Source organism: Notolepis coatsorum, assembly GCF_963971535.1.
Source record: "Notolepis coatsorum genome assembly, chromosome: 18".
NCBI classification, from domain to species: Eukaryota; Metazoa; Chordata; class Actinopteri; order Aulopiformes; family Paralepididae; genus Notolepis; species Notolepis coatsorum.
The window spans coordinates 18,719,886-18,738,981 of record NC_140182.1 but is presented as its reverse complement, the minus strand read 5'-3'; the positions used below and the strand labels follow the sequence as shown (position 1 = coordinate 18,738,981).

General features: G+C 45.6%; 2 protein-coding genes across 2 annotated transcripts in view; both read left to right on the top strand.

The window, feature by feature from the left end:
- cav1 (caveolin 1) overlaps positions 1 to 19,096 on the top strand; it is a 145,749-nt gene that overhangs the window by 45,421 nt on the left and 81,232 nt on the right.
- The window catches only part of LOC311244770 (neural-cadherin-like), a gene marked incomplete at both ends in the record, with an annotated part of 135,761 nt that overhangs the window by 38,893 nt on the left and 77,772 nt on the right, over positions 1 to 19,096 (top strand). Inside the window, 2 exons of the mRNA XM_084334457.1 lie at positions 10,822 to 11,054; positions 18,032 to 18,309. Coding sequence (XP_084190583.1) covers positions 10,822 to 11,054; positions 18,032 to 18,309 — 511 coding nt within the window. The remainder of the gene's footprint in view (positions 1 to 10,821; positions 11,055 to 18,031; positions 18,310 to 19,096) is intronic.

The window sequence follows — 19,096 nt, the reverse complement described above, 5'->3', positions numbered from 1 at the left end:
CCGGGGAGTCGTCCGCTGTTGGGCGGCCGGCTCCTTTGGTTGCAGGGGATTTGAGACGCAAACTTTTTGCGTCAGCTCGCTCCCGTCGCAAGATGGTGGCTTGCAGACGCGAACGGCCTGGTTTTGGTGAGTTGCATAGGTCATCTATGGCAACGTCGCCCGGTGAGAGGGGTGGACGTTGTCTACCCATTTTTCCCCTCAATAGCAGCCTACGTCCGTCAGGGCCAGGTGGTCTCCCACATCATGGGCCTTACACCCGTCTACGTGCAAGTCACGCGGGTGGCGGGTTTGGTAGACGGCATGAAGGAGGGCGTGCCACGGCTTGATAGGCCGATGGCGGCGCTCCTTTGTCCTGAGGTGGTGTGGGAGCCGTTACGGAAGCCGGTTCCCCAAGGGAAATCGGCGAGGCGGTTGGCATTTTGGAGCGACCAGTCATTTATCACCGGAACACAATCTCTAGCTGCCACTTCTAACATCGCGCAGCTGGCGAGATTCATGTCCGGGATACTGACGGGCGGCATGGAGCTGACTGATTTACAGCATGATCAGCTCGCCCAGTCGGCAGGAGCCATCCTGCATCTGATTCAGCCGCAGGCTATAGCCGCTGGGAAAGTGCGCGCCCTGGCCACTCTGATCCAGCGCCACCTTTGGCTGGAGCAGGCGCGTGTGCCAGAGAAGAAGAGGACTCCCCTTCTGACGGCACCCCTCTCCGAGGCTGGACTATTCGGGTCGGCACTGCAGCTGATGACCTCAACCTGCAGGGAGATGCAGGAGGAGCGCTCCGTGCTCCAGCCTCATTTCCCCCCCCCCCGATGTTGCCGGTGGAGTCAGACGGCCGCCGCGTGGTCGAGGTTCCTCCACCGTGGCCGCCGCTGCTACCACCGCCACTGCTGGACCTTCGGCGAAGAAGGCCAGGAGGAGAGAGGGCGCCTCCGCCACTGCAGCCGGCCCATCTACGCCCGGAGGTGACGGTAGGGATCGTCGAGACCAGCCGCCAATCGTTTACCGTCCCTCCGGGGCTCCACAGGGTGGAAAGCCCCGAGCGGCTTGTGGCAGGCGTCGCTAACTTCATTGACTTTTTCCCTCTGTGGTCCCCCCCTGTTCCCTTCCCGGCCCCTCTATGATTTTTGTTGGAAAATAAAGAGTCCCTCCTAAAGGGGGACTGTATTTTTTGTTAACAAACTGTGTGTTTATTCACCAAACATATGATGGGGATGCAACATGTGAATCTTTCGCTAGTATGGGTTTGATAGGAGGGCTGGACGTTACTTTCATGTTAGAGCTTAAGCAAGGCCTGCAGCCTACACTCGGTTGAAAAAGGGTTTTTTCTGCCTCGACCTGAATCTCCACATAAAGGTAGAGGTTAGTTGTGTGCTCTGTTGCTTAAACAGTGATATTGAGCTGCAACACTATTGTGTTGGTTTGCAGTAATGCTCGTATGAAAACGTACCGCGGCTCAGCCGCTCTCTCTATCAGATTTTTCTGTGTCTTACAACATAGATACGGGTGTCGGGTTCACACACGCACAACTTGGCCTTGCTATAAACCCTGTTCACAGATATGTCTGTGGCTAGCGTGCATTGGATTAGCTTGCGCTATTCATTGGCATTGCTACTGAAGGTATCATATGGCTGTTGTTGTTGTCATATGCAAGGGTTGGGCTTGCGAGGGGGTACCGGATAAACCCCTCCTTCCCTCTTCTGATTGGTCAGGGGGTTTCTGGGACTCTCTTTTCATTCGGTCAGGGTCAAGCTGTTAGGCAGCTTGGCACGGGGGGGGGGGGGGGGGGAGGGTTTCCCAGACTCTGCACCTATCACAGGCGATGTATGTAGGGTCTGTTGTTGTCAAGTTGTCGGGGCAGAGCGTAGGAACTTACTGTTCTACTACGCTCGATATACGTGTAACTTGAGTCGGTTGGTCACATGACTCAATGTTACCGTGACTTTTCAATCTACGACTCACGTGGAAAGTCTCTCTGAGGAGTTCCGTCTCTCCTCTGTGGTGAGGGTGGCGGGATGTAAAGATGTAAACAATTTTTACCCTCGGCTGCGTCACGTGGGATTCATGTCAGTCGGTGTTTCTTTCTTTTTTAATAAAAAAGAGTGGAGAATATGAAGCACGACAACCTTCTTGTCGTTCTCCCAGGCGCCTTGAAGGATCAATGTGGGGTCTGGTTGGACTGTCCATTGATATGTTTTGGGTCCCGACGCATACATAGTGCTGGCTCGGGGTGTTTCTGTTAAGAATCATGCGGGAGGCTAGTACGCCTTGGTTGCTTGTTATTAAAACAGCGTCTTTATAGGGCAACTGGGATGGGGGATCTTTTCCTCTTCCGAGAGCCTGTTACTGGGTCTCGACGGATTCTCGTTCATATCTGGGGGATGTTAACGGAATAGATCAGAACATAGGTAGAGGGGTCTCACGCCCTTGAGGTGGGCCACTGAGCACGGTGTAAATAGGACCGTCTGGGTGGCGCCCTCTTTTCATGTTTTAGATCAACACGCATACCTGCCCCCTCTCCTGGAGTGGGCATGTCGGCGTGGTTAGGGCACGGGACTGGTTCTGGTCGCGCTGGTCCAGGTCAGTTAACCCGTTGTCCGCCGGGGATGCAGATCTGCTGTTCTGGTACCCTGAGGGACTTGTGCTTTTTTCGGGGGGAAAAATGCCGGGTCGGCCCGGGTGTCACGGGGTTAGGCGTTATGGAGACCCTTTGTTGGGTACACGTTGTACCTGGCACTATTATAAGGGGCTGGTTCTCCTTTCTTTCGCTCCTCTCTCATGCATGGCGAAGAGGGGGCTGTTGGTGGGAATTTTTTATTCAGTGCTCGTGCACGAAGTGAAGTGCGTGCAGACTGACGCTGAGCGTCACCAGAATTCATAGAACTTGGTTATATACATAACCTTACGTTAACCATTTCACCACCACACTACAGACGGTTAACCCTTTCACTACCATACTACATGCGGTTAACCCTTTCACTGCCACACTACAGACGGTTAACCCTTTCACCACCAGTGCCACCACACTACAGACGATTAACCATTTCATCACCACACTACAGACAGTTAACCCTTTCACTGCCACACTACAGACGGTTAACCCTTTCACCACCACACTACAGACGATTAACCATTTCATTACCACACTACAGACAGTTAACCCTTTCACTACCACACTACAGATGGTTAACCCTTTCACTACCACACTACAGACGGTTAACCCTTTCACTGCCACACTACAGACGGTTAACCCTTTCACCACCACACTACAGACAGTTAACCCTTTCACTGCCACACTACAGACGGTTAACCCTTTCACCACCACACTACAGACGATTAACCATTTCATTACCACACTACAGACAGTTAACCCTTTCACTACCACACTACAGATGGTTAACCCTTTCACTACCACACTAAATACGGTTAACCCTTTCACTGCCACACTACAGACGGTTAACTCTTTCACCACCACACTACAGACGGTTAACCCTTTCACTACCACACTACAGACGGTTAACCCTTTCACTGCCACGCTACAGACAGTTAACCCTTTCACTACCACGCTACAGACGGCTAACCATTTCACTACCACACTACAGACAGTTAACCCTTTCACTACCACACTACAGACAGGTAACCCTTTCACTGCCACACTACATACAGTTAACCCTTTCACCACCACACTACAGGCGGTTAACACTTTCACTACCACACTACAGACGGTTAACCCTTTCACTGCCATGCTACAGACGATTAACCCTTTCACCACCACGCTACAGATGGTTAACACTTTCACTACCACACTACAGATGGTTAACCATTTCACTACCACACTACAGACGGTTAACACTTTCACTACCACGATACAGATGGTTAACCCTTTCACTACCACACTACAGATGGTTAACCCTCTGTAGTGTGGTAGTGAAAGGGCTAAACATCCATTTATGTTATTCCTATGATAGCCTACTGTGCAGCTCAGTTTCAATTGGGGAACCCGAATGAGTCTTTCTTATCTGAATAGACCTCTCATGCTTAGTTCACATCATTATGACAAGCCCTGGTGCATTTTCTTTTCTGCCTATGGTATTTTACTTTCCCGTTTACCAGTAATTTTGTCCTTGATATTGCATGTAGGGTTAACAGGGAAATATCATTTTAACAAAGGATTTTAGTTTTGTTAACGTTCCAATTTTTAAAAGGCTAATTGCTGACCCTAAATGACCAGATGTTGCAGAGAATGCACTGACACCGGTGACGTTGGGTGACCTGAACTGCAATGCCGAGGTAGTTTTGGCTAGAGATTTTCTCTTATTTTAAACTGCCACTTAAAATTCAAAAACCTCCTGCCATAAACCGAGAGAGAAATATAGAAGGCTTCATTCACGGGAGCACAGTTGCATGAACCACATATGAAGCTAGGAGCGATCTATTAATAGTTCATTAATTGTTCTATAGCTACAGCAAAGACTGAGGACTCAGGAGAAGCCAGAAGGTCTATACGTGAGAGGTCCAGAGAGACAATGTTTGAGTAATGATGTCATCAAGATGTAGATCCTGGAGCTGCCCCATAGACAGTGAATGATGGAACTACTTCTAGGACACTTAAACGGCAGCTATGGTGGTTTTACTGGGATATGGGTATATCTTTCAGAGCTGTCCATTTAAATAGAACTCCTTTGGATGTAATGGCTCATATAAAACGTCTACGAGCCCCAAAGTTGGTCTAATTAGTTGTCAATGGACTCAAAGTTGCACTTGATTTGATTTGATTTGAAATCTTTATTTCGAACATGCAATGAATACAAACAAACAATAACAAAAGCAAAACACAACTCAATCTACATGTTCGAAAAGGAGTAGGAAGAAGTATACACTTATTTAATCCTACCCCTTTTCCACAACTCAAATGAGTGTACTATTTTAAAACATAAAAAAGAATATATATATATATATATATATATATATATATATATATATATATATATATATATATATATATGCAAAACAAAAACAAAAAAACACGATATATGTAAAACATGAAAGAAATAAAATAAAATGTAAACACCCGTGAATATCAAGTCCCATCCTCATCCCTGTACCTTGTGAACATCATCAAGTTCAATGATAATTTGTTTCTATCAAACCATTTTTTTTTATTTCTTCATTTCAGATGTGACAACCTCTAAAAGCTGCTGGATATTCTCACCAGAAAATAAAAGATTAGTGTCATCCGCAAATAAAATACATTTAAATATATTGGATACTTTACATATCTCGTTAATGTACAAGATGAACAGTTTTGGACCCAACACTGACCCCTGGGGGACACCACAAGCAATGTCCAACCATTCAGATTTATAATCTCTCATTGTCACAAATTGTTGTTTTTTATTTAGATAGCTTCTTACCAAGTCCAATACTACCCCCCTGATCCCATATCTTTCCACTTTCCTGATTAATATATCATGATTAATAGTATCAAATAATTTTTTTAGATCAATGAATACTCCAGCTACATGTTTTTTCTTTTTTATCTATGGAATTTGTGATTTTTTCAATCAGTTCTATTAATGCTATGTTGACCGGTGTGTTCTGAATCCATACTGGCTATCGGTGAGTAAATTATGTTTATCAATGAATTTATCTAATCTGTTGTTGAAGAGTTTTTCTAATATTTTTGAAAACCGAGGAAGTAGAGAAACAGGCCTATAATTTGTGAAGTGGTGTTTATCTCCAGTCTTGAACAGAGGTATGACTTTTGCTATTTTCATTTTATTCGGAAATCGATTTGGATGATGAATTGCAGATGTGCGTGAGTGGTTTTGAAATCCCACTAATGACATTTTTTACTATTTTCATATCTATTTTATTACTGTCTGTAGATGTCTTGTTTTTACATTTATTAGTAGTTTCTATAATTTCATTTTCATCTACCGCTTCCAGAAACATTGAACTCGGATTTCTTTCAATATAATTGTCTTTTATGTCTTCAGGAGTCACTGGATCTGATGATGATGACATCACAAATTCAAGTCTTGCCGCTCTGGTTTCCAGCTTAGGGACATAGCTAGAGAGACGTCTATTCATAAACCCCCCTAACATGGTCAAACGCAGACAGAATGGTGAACTTTGACGGCAAATAATAGTTTTTCTTCACCCTTTTCAAGCTAATCTACTTTATTATTAATAATAATAATAATAATAATAATAATAATAATAATAATAATAATAATAATAATAATAATAATAATAATAATAATAATAATAATAATAATAATAATAATAATAATAATAATAATAATAATAGGGGCTATAGACTTTATATTCATTATTTCACATATAAAAGATGATAAATGTGCTGGTAAATGGAGACTGCATTTACTGTATATAGCGCTTTTTCAAGTCTACTGACCACTCATAGCGTTTTACAACTTGTGCCTCACATGCATGCATATACTGATTGCGAATAATAATTTCTTATATTTCCATATCAAAGATTATAGATATACCTCCTGAGCCTCTGGCAATAAGATAATATGATGAGATAGATAAGATAATATATTCCTTTATTGATTCCTTTATTGGGCATCATAGCAGCATGGAGGAGGGGAGGTAGGTAATATAGGCAATAAAATTAGGTCTGAATATAAAAGTATGAGAACAAATAAACAGTGTAAACAATATAATTAACTCTGAATATAAAGAATAAGAGAAAAAGAAACAGTGTAAATGTAGTCGGTATCGGTTATATTATGTTACAATAAATATACACTGTAAAAAAAAGTTTTTTCACTGGAAATTCACTGTATTATTTTACTTTAGTTTTTCTACTTTAAGTGTAAATGCCATAAAAATACAGTAAATTACATTTTATCAAAATATTAACCATTAAATAAAGGTTGTAATCTGTAAATGTATTTGATTTTACTGTTATTTGACAGTAAGTATTTGGAAACCATTGATGCCAGAAACTTGCAGATTTCTTTCTTCTTTCTTTCGTTTTCTTGCAGCATTTTCTTCTTATAGTGTAGGCAATAAAGAATTTGTATATATAATATAATATATAAGTAAAAGTAGTATACACAAGGTGCAGTATACACCCTAACTGGAATGATATACGTCATACGTTGTAGTCCGAACATGTTTTTGGTGATTAAGAGTCAGACACACTTAGTGGTCAGACAACTCAACAGTTATTGAGTTCTGCAGCCGTTCTCCAGCTGCTGGCAGCAGTTCATGCCCACGGTTGTGGAGCCTCATGGCTGCTGGCACGAAGGACTGGACGAGTCGTTTAGTGGAGTGTTGGGGGGGGGAGGGGGGGGGGGGTATGAGTCTGTGGCTGAGCGTGCTCATCTTCTTGGCTAGCTCTTCATAAAAGGGGTGGGAGGGGTTAGCGGCCAGCTTTCTTCTCATCCTCCTACTTACCACCACCTCTAGTTTGACCAGCTCAACTTCCTCACCAGCTTGTTCAGTTTGTTGGTGTCCCTTGAGTTGATGTAGCTGCTAAAACGTCTATTGCACACATTGAAGGACCTGTGTCTCCTCAGGAAGAACAGCCTGCTCTGTCCCTTCCTGTAGGGGGCCTCTGTGTTGTCCGACCAGTCTAATTTATTGCTCAGGTGTACTCCAAGGTACTTAGAACAGGCTGTCATCCCCACCTGTCTGAAGAAGTCCACCATTATCCCTGTACCCAAAAAATCCAAGCCTGCTTGCCTCAACGACTACCGCCCTGTAGCTCTCACCTCCATAGCCATGAAGTGCTTTGAGAAGCTAGTGAAGGGCTACATCTGCTCCTCCCTCCCCATCAACCTGGACCCCCTGCAATTTGCATATCGCCCCAACAGGTCCACGAAGGACGCCATAGCCCATGTGCTGCACACAGCAGCATCACACCTGGACAAGAGGCAGGGGAACTATGTGAGAATGCTATTCATCGACTACAGCTCAGCATTCAATACCATAGTCCCCTCCAAACTCATAGCCAAGCTCAGGGACCTGGGCTTGAACTATGACCTCTGGCAGTGGGTCTTGGACTTCCTGACGGGCAGACCCCAGGTGGTGAGAGCAGGCAACTGCACCTCCTCATCCATCACCCTCAACATAGGGGCCCCCCAGGGCTGTGTTCTGAGTCCTCTCCTCTACTCCCTGTACACACATGACTGTGTGGCACAGCGGAACAACAACACAATCATCAAATTGGCTGACGACACATTAGTGGTGGGCCTGATCTCTGCAAACGACGAGAGGGCCTACCTGGAGGAGGTTAAGGTTCTAGCAGGATGGTGTCAAGAGAACAGCCTCTCCCTGAACGTCAGCAAAACAAAGGAGATGATTGTGGACTTTAGGAGGTCGGGGGTCAAGGACTACAGCCCCCTCAGCATCGACGGGGCACCGGTGGACAGTGAACAGTTTTAAGTACCTCGGAGAAGTACACGACAACGCCTCTACTTCCTGAGGCGCTTAAGGAAGTTCAACGTGAGTCAGAAGATCCTCAAGAACTTCTACTCATGCACAATTGAGAGCATTCTGACTGGCAATATCACCTCCTGGTTTGGGAATAGCACCGCACAAGATCGCAGCAGACTACAGAGAGTGGCCCGTTCAGCCGTACACACAATTGGAGGGGGGCTTCCCACTCTCCAAGGCATTTACAACAAGCGGTGCATGGGCAAGGCTAAGAGAATAATCAAAGACTCCAGCCACCCAAACAACTGCCTCTTTGAACTGCTGCGGTCAGGCAAGCGATACCGGAGTCTCATGGCAAGCACAGAGAGACTCAGAAGGAGCTTCTATCCCCAGGACATCAGGATGCTCAATGAAGAATGATTGCTCAATGAACAATGATTGAACAATGAACAATAACAGGCCAGCAACACACCCACAGCACACACACACTCACTTTAAATAAACAACACACTGTAGCACCCACTTTACCACACTTTACACTTTTACACTTTACACTTTATATTTATATTATTGGTAAGGGAATTGCACATCTCTCATTCCTTATTCTTATTGCACCTCACCACCACAAGGTGACACCACAAGCTAAGCTATACCTCACCATTTTTGTACCAGATGTACATACTGTATATAGAGGTATACTGAACAATTGTTGTTTACACTTGTTTTTACTTGGCTCTTGACTTTCTATTTTTTACTTATTTATACTATCTTGTTATTATCTAGCACACTCTCAGGAGCAGAACAGAAAGAAACATTTCATGCAAAGTATTCTGTATTTCTGTATGACAAATAATAAAGAAACTTGAACTTGAACTTGAGAAACTTGTATGCCTCCACCATCTCCACCTCATCCCCTCAGATGGTGATGGGAGTCGGAGGGGGGGCTCTTCTTGCCTCTACAGTATTCCACCACCAGCTCCTTGGTCTTGCTGATGTCGAGTTGGAGGTGGTTGCTGTCATTCCACCCTACAAAGCTCTCCACCAGGGCTCTGTACTCATCCTCATTGTTGTCAGTTTTGTAACATACAATGGAGGAGTCATCTGAGACCTTCTGTAGGTGGCACCCACTCAAGTTATGGCAGACGTCTGAGGTTTAAAGGGTGAACAGGAAGGGTGACAGCACAGTTCCTTCGGGGGCCGGTGTTTCTCACCAACACCTCTGACTGACTGTATTCTTACATCTTCTTGTGACCCTCAAAAACAATCTCACAGTCCCCTGGAGGGTCCCAACTCCTAGGATGAGAACCACACAACAACCACTGCTTTTGGAGCTCTGAGCCTGAAAAACTGTTAAATATACAGTGATTACTTTTTCATTTTGTCACTTGTCTCTCAGTCCAACAATAAGCACACAGCTTCTTTATGAAGCTTTTATTACAAAAGACAGCATCTGTCGTCGTCCTGAATAAATTGCCGCTTTTCATTGGATAATTACCGGGTTGTCGAACCGGTTGACGCCGAAATGACAGGGCTGTCGTGAGACGTTTTTGTACGCGGCTTATGTAACAGCTCCAGGCGTGACAATGTACATGTCGGTGATGCTGCCGTCTATTCTTCTCTCCCTTCAACCCCCCCCCCCCCTCCCATCCCACCCCCTAAAGTTTATGTTAGTCCCCTCGTTTTTATATCAATCTCTCTGAGCAAATCTGAGTTGTAAAGGTCAATTTGGAAGTGTCAGGTAAAGGTCCTTGACATTTAAAAAAGCCACCCGGCGACTAGAGTCAAGGCCTTATTATTACGCATGCCTCTGACTGCCGACTCATTATACCTCGAGGCGATTAAAGATGACTTCCCTCTGTTCTCTACACATCATCGGAAGGTGGCGCAGCGGAAATGTGATTGATTGAGAGGTCACGCTAAATGTTTCATGCATGAGACCCCGAGAGCCGCCGCCTCGGGGAGAGCGAGATCAAAAAAGATAGTTTCCCCGCCGAGAGCGTTGTGACTCTTTCACCTCTCCGGCTAGTCAGTGAGCCACTCCGGAGGACATGGATCAATGCAGGGGAGGATGTTGGCCTCTCCCACCCGCTAATGGAAGCAGGAACTGAGTAGACTTTGATCAGCTCTTTAGGCTGTCATTGGCGGCTCAGTTATACTCTCTCTCTCCCTCTCTCCCCTTTGCTCTCTCTCTCTCTCTCTCTCTCTTCTCTCTCTCTCTCTCTCTCTCTCTCTCTCTCCCTCCCTCTTGCTCTCTCTCTCCCTCCCCCTTGCTCTCCCTCTCTCTCTCTTTCTCTCTCTCTCCCCTTGCTCTCTCTCTCTCCCCTTGATCTCTCTCTCTCCCCCTTGCACTCTCTCTCTCTCCCTCTCTCTCCCCCTTGCTCTCTCTCCCTCCATCTGTGTCCCATATAGGCATCACGGCCAGAGAGTTTATCGACTCCCACGTCGAGGGGAAGCGCCGGCTGGAGACACTGTGGGACTTCCTGACCGAGTCCCTGTCCGTCCGGCCGGGGAGCGTCGACATCTTCAGCCTGGTGGACAGCGGGGAGGCCACGATGGACGTCTACTTCACGGTCGTCGCCGAGGGCGGCCGCTACATGCGGCCAGAGAAAGTGCACGGCATCCTCGCCGTGCATCGAGAGAAGGTAACTGCGGCGTACGCCGCACTTGGTGGTGAGATAGCCATCTGTGCTCAGCGGGCCATACGCCGAGCAGCCTGGTGGGTGGGTGGGTGGGTGGGTGGGTGGGTGGGCGGGTGGGTGGGTTGGTGGGTGGGTGGGTGGGTGGGTGGGCGGGTGGCCGGGAGTTTAGGTAGGCCTGGAGCTTTGATCTGCCCTGTCGTCTTCACACCACTTCTCTCTCTTCAGTGCCTGGTCACACCGTGGGTGTGTATCTCTCTCCACTATCTCCATCTCTGTCAGGGTCTCTCTCCCTCTTCTCTCTTACAAGCCACCTCTCCTCCACCCTCGTCTCTACCCCTCTCCACTCTCCACCCCCGCTGGATCATTTCGCGCACCCTCTTTGTCTCTTGTAGGTACCACTATGTACTGTAGTAGTATGTAGGACCACTATGTACTGTAGTAGTATGTAGGACCACTATATAGTAGTATGTAGGGCCCACTATGTACTGTAGTAGTATGTAGGACCACTATATTATATAGTAGTATGTAGGCCCACTATGTAGTGTAGTATGTAGGGACCACTATGTAGTAGTACGTAGTGACCACTATGTAGTAGTATGTAAGACCACTATGTAGTAGTATGTTGGACCACTATGTAGTAGTATGTAGGACCACTATGTAGTAGTATGTAGGACCACTATGTAGTAGTATGTTGGACCACTATGTAGTAGTATGTAGGGCCACTATGTACTGTAGTAGTATGTAGGACCACTATGTAGTAGTATGTAGGGACCACTATGTAGTAGTATGTAGGGCCCACTATGTAGTAGTATGTAGGGCCACTATGTACTGTAGTAGTATGTAGGACCACTATGTAGTAGTATGTAGGGACCACTATGTACTGTAGTATGTAGGGCCACTATGTAGTAATATGTAGGGCCACTATGTAGTAGTATGTAGGGCCCACTATGTAGTAGTATGTAGGACCACTATGTAGTAGTATGTAGGGCCACTATGTAGTAGTATGTAGGGCCCACTATGTAGTAGTATCAGGGTTCCCACGGTACCTGGAAAACATGGAAAACATGGAATACATTTTTTCATTTTCCATTATGGAAAAGTCATGGAAACTGAGCAAAAGTGAACACTTACATGGAAATTGAAACAGTTGTCCTGGAAAATGTTATTGGATGATGTGTAAAATAGTAATCAAATGAAACTATTGAGCACATAATTAAGATGAGTTTATAAAAACCCTTTACATGTGAACAGCTTTTAGAGCATGCTCTTGGCATCATATCTGGTATATTGGATGTTGGAATTGATGCAGGCAACCTGGTGATATGGACTTTAAAAGTATAGTTTCGGATTGGTGGACTTCCGGAATAATAACCGAGAACCGTTACTCGCAATCTCAATAGAACGGTCAAATACATGCATTTCCCAGCCAACACAGGAGCCTTGACATCTACAGTGAAACTTCTTATGCAAGTAGCTGTGTTTTAACTGTGTGGTAAACCTGGGTGTATCAACGTTAGTTAGTAAGCAGTGCAATCTTGCTAGCTAGCAGCTTACACTAGAATTGTTGAGGTAATTTTTACCTTGCTTTTAAAATACTAGAACTATGTTTGATCCCCATATGTACTATTTCACTCATTGACTTTTCCTAAAACCGTGTTATTCACCACATTTAGGGGAGTTTGTTTTGAATTTGGATTCATTAATTAACACTTTGGGTGCCGGTAAACGCCTAAACACGTCATTCCCGGCCATGCTCAAGTTGCCGAAGACGCCTTACAGCGTCTTTAATATCAATATTTCAAAAATCTGGGATCGGATTCATATGTCCCCTCCGCTGGCCTGAGATCCACCAGGAGGACCCACTGAGCTCTCTGGCGGTTCAGGAGCGCCATCTGGTGGCCGATCGGCGCAATCGCTTAACAGGAAGTGCCGTAGAGGTTGTGCTGGACGGCCGTATTACTTCCGGGCACTCGCTAATAGGGCCCGGGACTCGATCTCGACACACTACATAGCGATCGATTGCCAATAACTCGATAAACAACATGATTTGGACGTATATACCATTATACAAGCTGGAGATGGACCGGGTAAATCTACATCCCATAATGATAAAATGTCTACTCTACGATGATCGCCCAACGGCGCGCGGAGACTGGGGTGAGTTTTAGCGTGTAAAGTTACCGTCTTCGATACTAACTGCTATTATCAACATTTGACCCACATTAGATGATTGGTATAACGCTGCCCACGGAATTATAAACGCCCCCTAGCCCATCCGGTCAACATCAGATGACGTGTAGTAACTTCTAGAAGTACGTCTAGTTGGAATTTTTTATATCGCGCTGATTGCCATAAAACTGTATTGCATCATCAATATAATGTATTTGGGGCTATAGATCACGTTCTGGAGAAAGCTGCAGAAAGAGATGAAAACATACTTATACATTAGACCATACTTTACTATGAATATGTGAATGAAAAAGTTTAACGTTGCTACACAATGAACAATACATATAGGACTTTGAATGGGCCCTAATAATGGCAATGTAGCAATAGAATTTAAAAAGTTATAGCCCTGCAAAGAAGGGGACTTTCTCTATAGACAAATAGAGCCGGCAACCTACGGTTGATAATGAATTTAACCCATGGCAGCCAAAGTGTTAATGATGGTTAGCAAACGCATGCAGTACAATCTTGCTAGCCAACATTCAGCTTGCTAACTAACTAGCTAGTGTTGGCTAGCTTGCATTGATAGCTAACTACCAATACATTTTCACATTAGGCTGTGACATTACTTCTATACTAGTTGACATGACCAGTCTAGTCTTGTTCTACTTTTAACTATTTTGTGATTTTTCATTTTTTTCGTTAAATAAATTATACTAATAATAGGAACATTTGGGGTGAGACATTTTTGAAAAATCATTGATCATGACCATTCAGATCTTCAGACTGTAGAGAGGAGGAAGAGGAGTGGAGAGGGGGAGGGACCAGGAAGGCACAGAAGGAAAGAGGGAGGAGGAAGAGAAGAGGGGCGAAGAAGAGGAGGATAAGAGAGTAGAGGATGACTGAGGAGAAGAGTGGAGAGGAGTTAAGAAGAGTAGGAAGAGAAGACAGGAGCGGACACGAGAGGGGAGGTGTGGAGAGAAGAGGACAGAATGAGATAGGAGAGGAGTGGAAGAGAGAACATATAATAAGGAAATAAATAATAACACTATTAATGAAATAAATAACACTATTTATGAAATAAATATACAGTACCTACAGACCACCTAGCTCTAGCTCTGTACTATTTAAAAGCACAGTGCAGGACACACTCAAAGGTTATCGCACCTCAGAGATGGCAGTGGACATGTATGACAGGACAAAGGCCATATGTAATGGCCTTTGGATTGAGGAACATACTACCAGCCAAAGGGGGAAGCAGAAAAGGATGGACGAGTATGTAGTTGAGTCATCTTGTGGCACAAGCGCAGACATCAGCTCAGGAGATCAGCTGAGACAGAGACTGTTCTATCCAGTCCTCGACAGAATGCTGCAAGAGCTTGAGAGCAGGTTCTCATGAGTTGGAGAACAACTTATGAGAGGCATACAGGCATACATGTTATCCAGCCTCAGACCAGTTTCTCTCAGTGGAATTGCTGCAACCCCTCGCCACACATTACAATATCCATGACTACTGCCAGAGGAGATCACAGTTGCAAAGTGTTTCCTGGCCAGGACAGGCAGAGATGCAGTCCCTACTATCCAAAGTGTCTTTCCCTCCTGGATGATAATAATAAGAATGCATTTTTTTATAAGGCGCTTTTCAGGACACTAAAAAAAAAGTCCACAAATCGGTGAATGAAAAATGTATAGGATCAAATGAAAACTACTACTTACTAAAAATGGATGTTTAAAAGTACTAAAAACAAAAAAAAAATATCAAACACTAACCAACATTCAGCACCGACAATGGGGATGCTGCCATCTTAAACAAAAAAAATCTTTATTTTTATTCATTTTTTTAAAGCTCCGGGGCTCTAGGGGGCCGGGCCAAATGTGGAGGCAGGCCGGATCAGGCCCGCGGGCCGTAGTTTGGGGACCACTGATCTACAGCTTGTTGCATTATTTCATGCATTAATATTATCAATAAGACATAATCTCTAAGCATTTACAATATAGGCTTGACTGGCACATCTTTTAAATCAAGTAAGTAGTCGGGTGTCCTAGGGGGTTGTGTGTGTGAGGGGAGGGGGGCGCGGATGGGGGCGGAAAGCTTCAGGGGCCTATAGATCATCACTTAATATGGTACCTGGAAAATCAGGAGGTAGCATGGAAAATGTTTTCAAGGCAAGCGTGGGAACCCTGAGTATGTAGGACCACTATGTAGTAGTATGTAGGACCACTATGTAGTAGTATGTAGGGACCACTATGTAGTAGTATGTAGGGACCACTATGTAGTAGTATATAGGGACCACTATGTAGTAGTATGTAGGGACCACTATGTTGTAGTAGTATGTAGGACCACTATGTAGTAGTATGTAGGGACCACTATGTAGTAGTATGTAGGGCCCACTATGTAGTAGTATATAGGGACCACTATGTAGTAGTATGTAGGGACCACTATGTAGTAGTATGTAGGACCACTATGTAGTAGTATGTAGGGCCCACTATATAGTAGTATGTAGGCCCACTATATAGTAGTATGTAGGGCCCACTATGTAGTAGTATATAGGGACCACTATGTAGTAGTATGTAGGGCCCACTATATAGTAGTATGTAGGGACCACTATGTAGTAGTATGTAGGACCACTATGTAGTAGTATGTAGGACCACTATGTAGTAGTATGTAGGGCCCACTATGTAGTAGTATGTAGGGCCCACTATATAGTAGTATGTAGGACCACTATGTAGTAGTATGTAGGGACCACTATGTAGTAGTATGTAGGGCCCACCATATAGTAGTATGTAGGGCCCACTATGTAGTAGTATGTAGGGCCACTATGTAGTAGTATGTAGGGCCACTATGTAGTAGTATGTAGGACCACTATGTAGTAGTATGTAACCCACTATGTAGTAGTATGTAGGGCCACTATGTAGTAGTATGTAGGGCCCACTATGTAGTAGTATGTAGGGCCCACTATGTAGTAGTATGTAGGGCCCACTATGTAGTAGTATGTAGGGCCACTATATAGTAGTATGTAGGGCCACTATATAGTAGTATGTAGGGCCCACTATGTAGTAGTATGTAGGACCACTATGTAGTAGTATGTAGGGCCACTATATAGTAGTATGTAGGGCCACTATATAGTAGTATGTAGGGCCCACTATGTAGTAGTATGTAGGACCACTATGTAGTAGTATGTAGGGCCACTATATAGTAGTATGTAGGGCCCACTATATAGTAGTATGTAGGGCCACTATATAGTAGTATGTAGGGCCCACTATGTAGTAGTATGTAGGGCCCACTATGTAGTAGTATGTAGGGCCACTATGTAGTAGTATGTAGGACCCACTATGTAGTAGTATGTAGGGACCACTATGTAGTAGTATGTAGGGACCACTATATAGTAGTATGTAGGACCCACTATGTAGTAGTATGTAGGGCCCACTATGTAGTAGTATGTAGGACCACTATGTAGTAGTATGTAGGGCCACTATATAGTAGTATGTAGGACCCACTATGTAGTAGTATGTAGGGACCACTATGTAGTAGTATTAGGACCCACTATGTAGTAGTATGTAGGGCCACAATATAGTAGTATGTAGGGCCCACTATGTAGTAGTATGTAGGACCCACTATGTAGTAGTATGTAGGGCCCACTATGTAGTAGTATGTAGGACCACTATGTAGTAGTATGTAGGGCCCACTATATAGTAGTATGTAGGGCCACTATGTAGTAGTATGTAGGGCCCACTATATAGTAGTATGTAGGGCCACTATATAGTAGTATGTAGGACCACTCTTTAGTATTGTAGGACCCACTATATAGTAGTATGTAGGTCCACTATATAGTAGTATGTAGGACCCACTATGTAGTAGTATGTAGGACCCACTATGTAGTAGTATGTAGGGCCCACTATATAGTAGTATGTAGGGCCCACTATGTAGTAGTATGTAGGGCCCACTATATAGTAGTATGTAGGGCCACTATATAGTAGTATGTAGGGCCACTATATAGTAGTATGTAGGGCCCACTATATAGTAGTATGTAGGGCCCACTATGTAGTAGTATGTAGGACCACTATGTAGTAGTATGTAGGGCCACTATATAGTAGTATGTAGGGCCACTATGTAGTAGTATGTAGGGCCCACTATGTAGTAGTATGTAGGGCCACTATATAGTAGTATGTAGGGCCACTATATAGTATTATGTAGGGCCCACTATATAGTAGTATGTAGGGCCCACTATGTAGTAGTATGTAGGGCCACTATATAGTAGTATGTAGGGCCCACTATATAGTAGTATGTAGGGCCCACTATGTAGTAGTATGTAGGGCCACTATATGTAGTATGTAGGGCCCACTATGTAGTAGTATGTAGGGCCACTATATAGTAGTATGTAGGGCCACTATATAGTAGTATGTAGGGCCACTATGTAGTAGTATGTAGGGCCCACTATGGAGAGAAGTGACATGACTTGATTGTTTTGAATGTGATATGCTATTATATGTTAATGAGTCAAATAAATTGCCTAATGAATCCCTCCCTCCTTCCCTCCTTCCCTCCCTCCCAACACTTGCCCCCCTTCCCTCCCTCCCTCCCTCCCTCCCTCCCTCCCTCCCTCCCTCCCTCCCTCCCTCCCTCCCTCCCTCCCTCCCTCCCTCCCTCTCCTAACACCTGCCCCCCCCCTCACTCCCTCCTTCCCTCCCTCCCTCTCTCCCAACACCTGCCCCCCTCCCTCCCTCCCTCCCTCCCTCCCTCCCTCCCTCCTGCCCTCCCTCCCTCCCTCCCTCCCTCCTGCTCCCCCTCCATCCCTCCCTCCCTCTCTCCACAGCTGCAGTCTCTCTTGCGTCTCCGCGTGCTCCAGGTGCAGGTGGACGAGTGTGTCCACACGGACTGCAGGGTGGCTGGCGGCTGCTCCACACAGCTGGACGTGCGGGACGCCCCCAGCCTGGTGGACTCGGGGAGCTTCTCCCTGGTCTCGGTGACGCTGGCGTCCTCGGCCGTGTGTGGCTGTGTCGCCAGGGAGACGGCACGTCTGTCCTGCTCCTCCTACCCCGTCAACCCCTGTCTCCACGGCGGGGCCTGCCTCGACACGCAGGGCGGCTACAGGTGAGAAGCGAGGCGCACGTGACGCCAAAACCACCAGCGCAAAGACTTGCCCACGAGAAAGACGTGATTAGGACGTGATTAGTAATCAAAAGGAGCGGTTTCCTAAAAGAAACATCTTGATCCCCTTTAAAGCCCCCCTCCTCTGACCTCACCACCCTGTTCCTGACCTCTGACCTCCTAGCCCCGTTCACGTGCTCCTTGAACATTCGGAAGTTCAGGGTTGACACACTGTTAGAATCAGGAGAAACTTTGTCAGTTATCCTAAACACAGAAGTTATGTCTTTTGGCCACAACTGTTTTAACAAGTTAATTATATTAAATGCAATTTGTTTTATTGCATTCTACCAAAGATGTCATGTTTCTGTCCACTTTTGATTTTGCCTGTGGCTGAACTACCCAATCTACCCAATCTATTGTAATTTTCACAAATCACAAATTGAGGTTCAGGTGTGCAGCAGGGGGGGTGGAGGGGTTGAGGTTCAGGTGTGCAGCGGGGGGGGGTGGAGGGGTTGAGGTTCAGGTGTGCAGCAGGGGGGGGTGGAGGGGTTGAGGTTCAGGTGTGCAGCGGGGGGGGTGGAGGGGTTGAGGTTCAGGTGTGCAGCGGGGGGGGGGTGGAGGGGTTGAGGTTCAGGTGTGCAGCAGGGGGGGGGGGGTGGAGGGGTTGAGGTTCAGGTGTGCAGCGGGGGGGGGGGGGGGGTGGAGGGGTTGAGGTTCAGGTGTGCAGCAGGGGGGGGTGGAGGGGTTGAGGTTCAGGTGTGCAGCAGGGGGGGGTAGAGGGGTTGAGGTT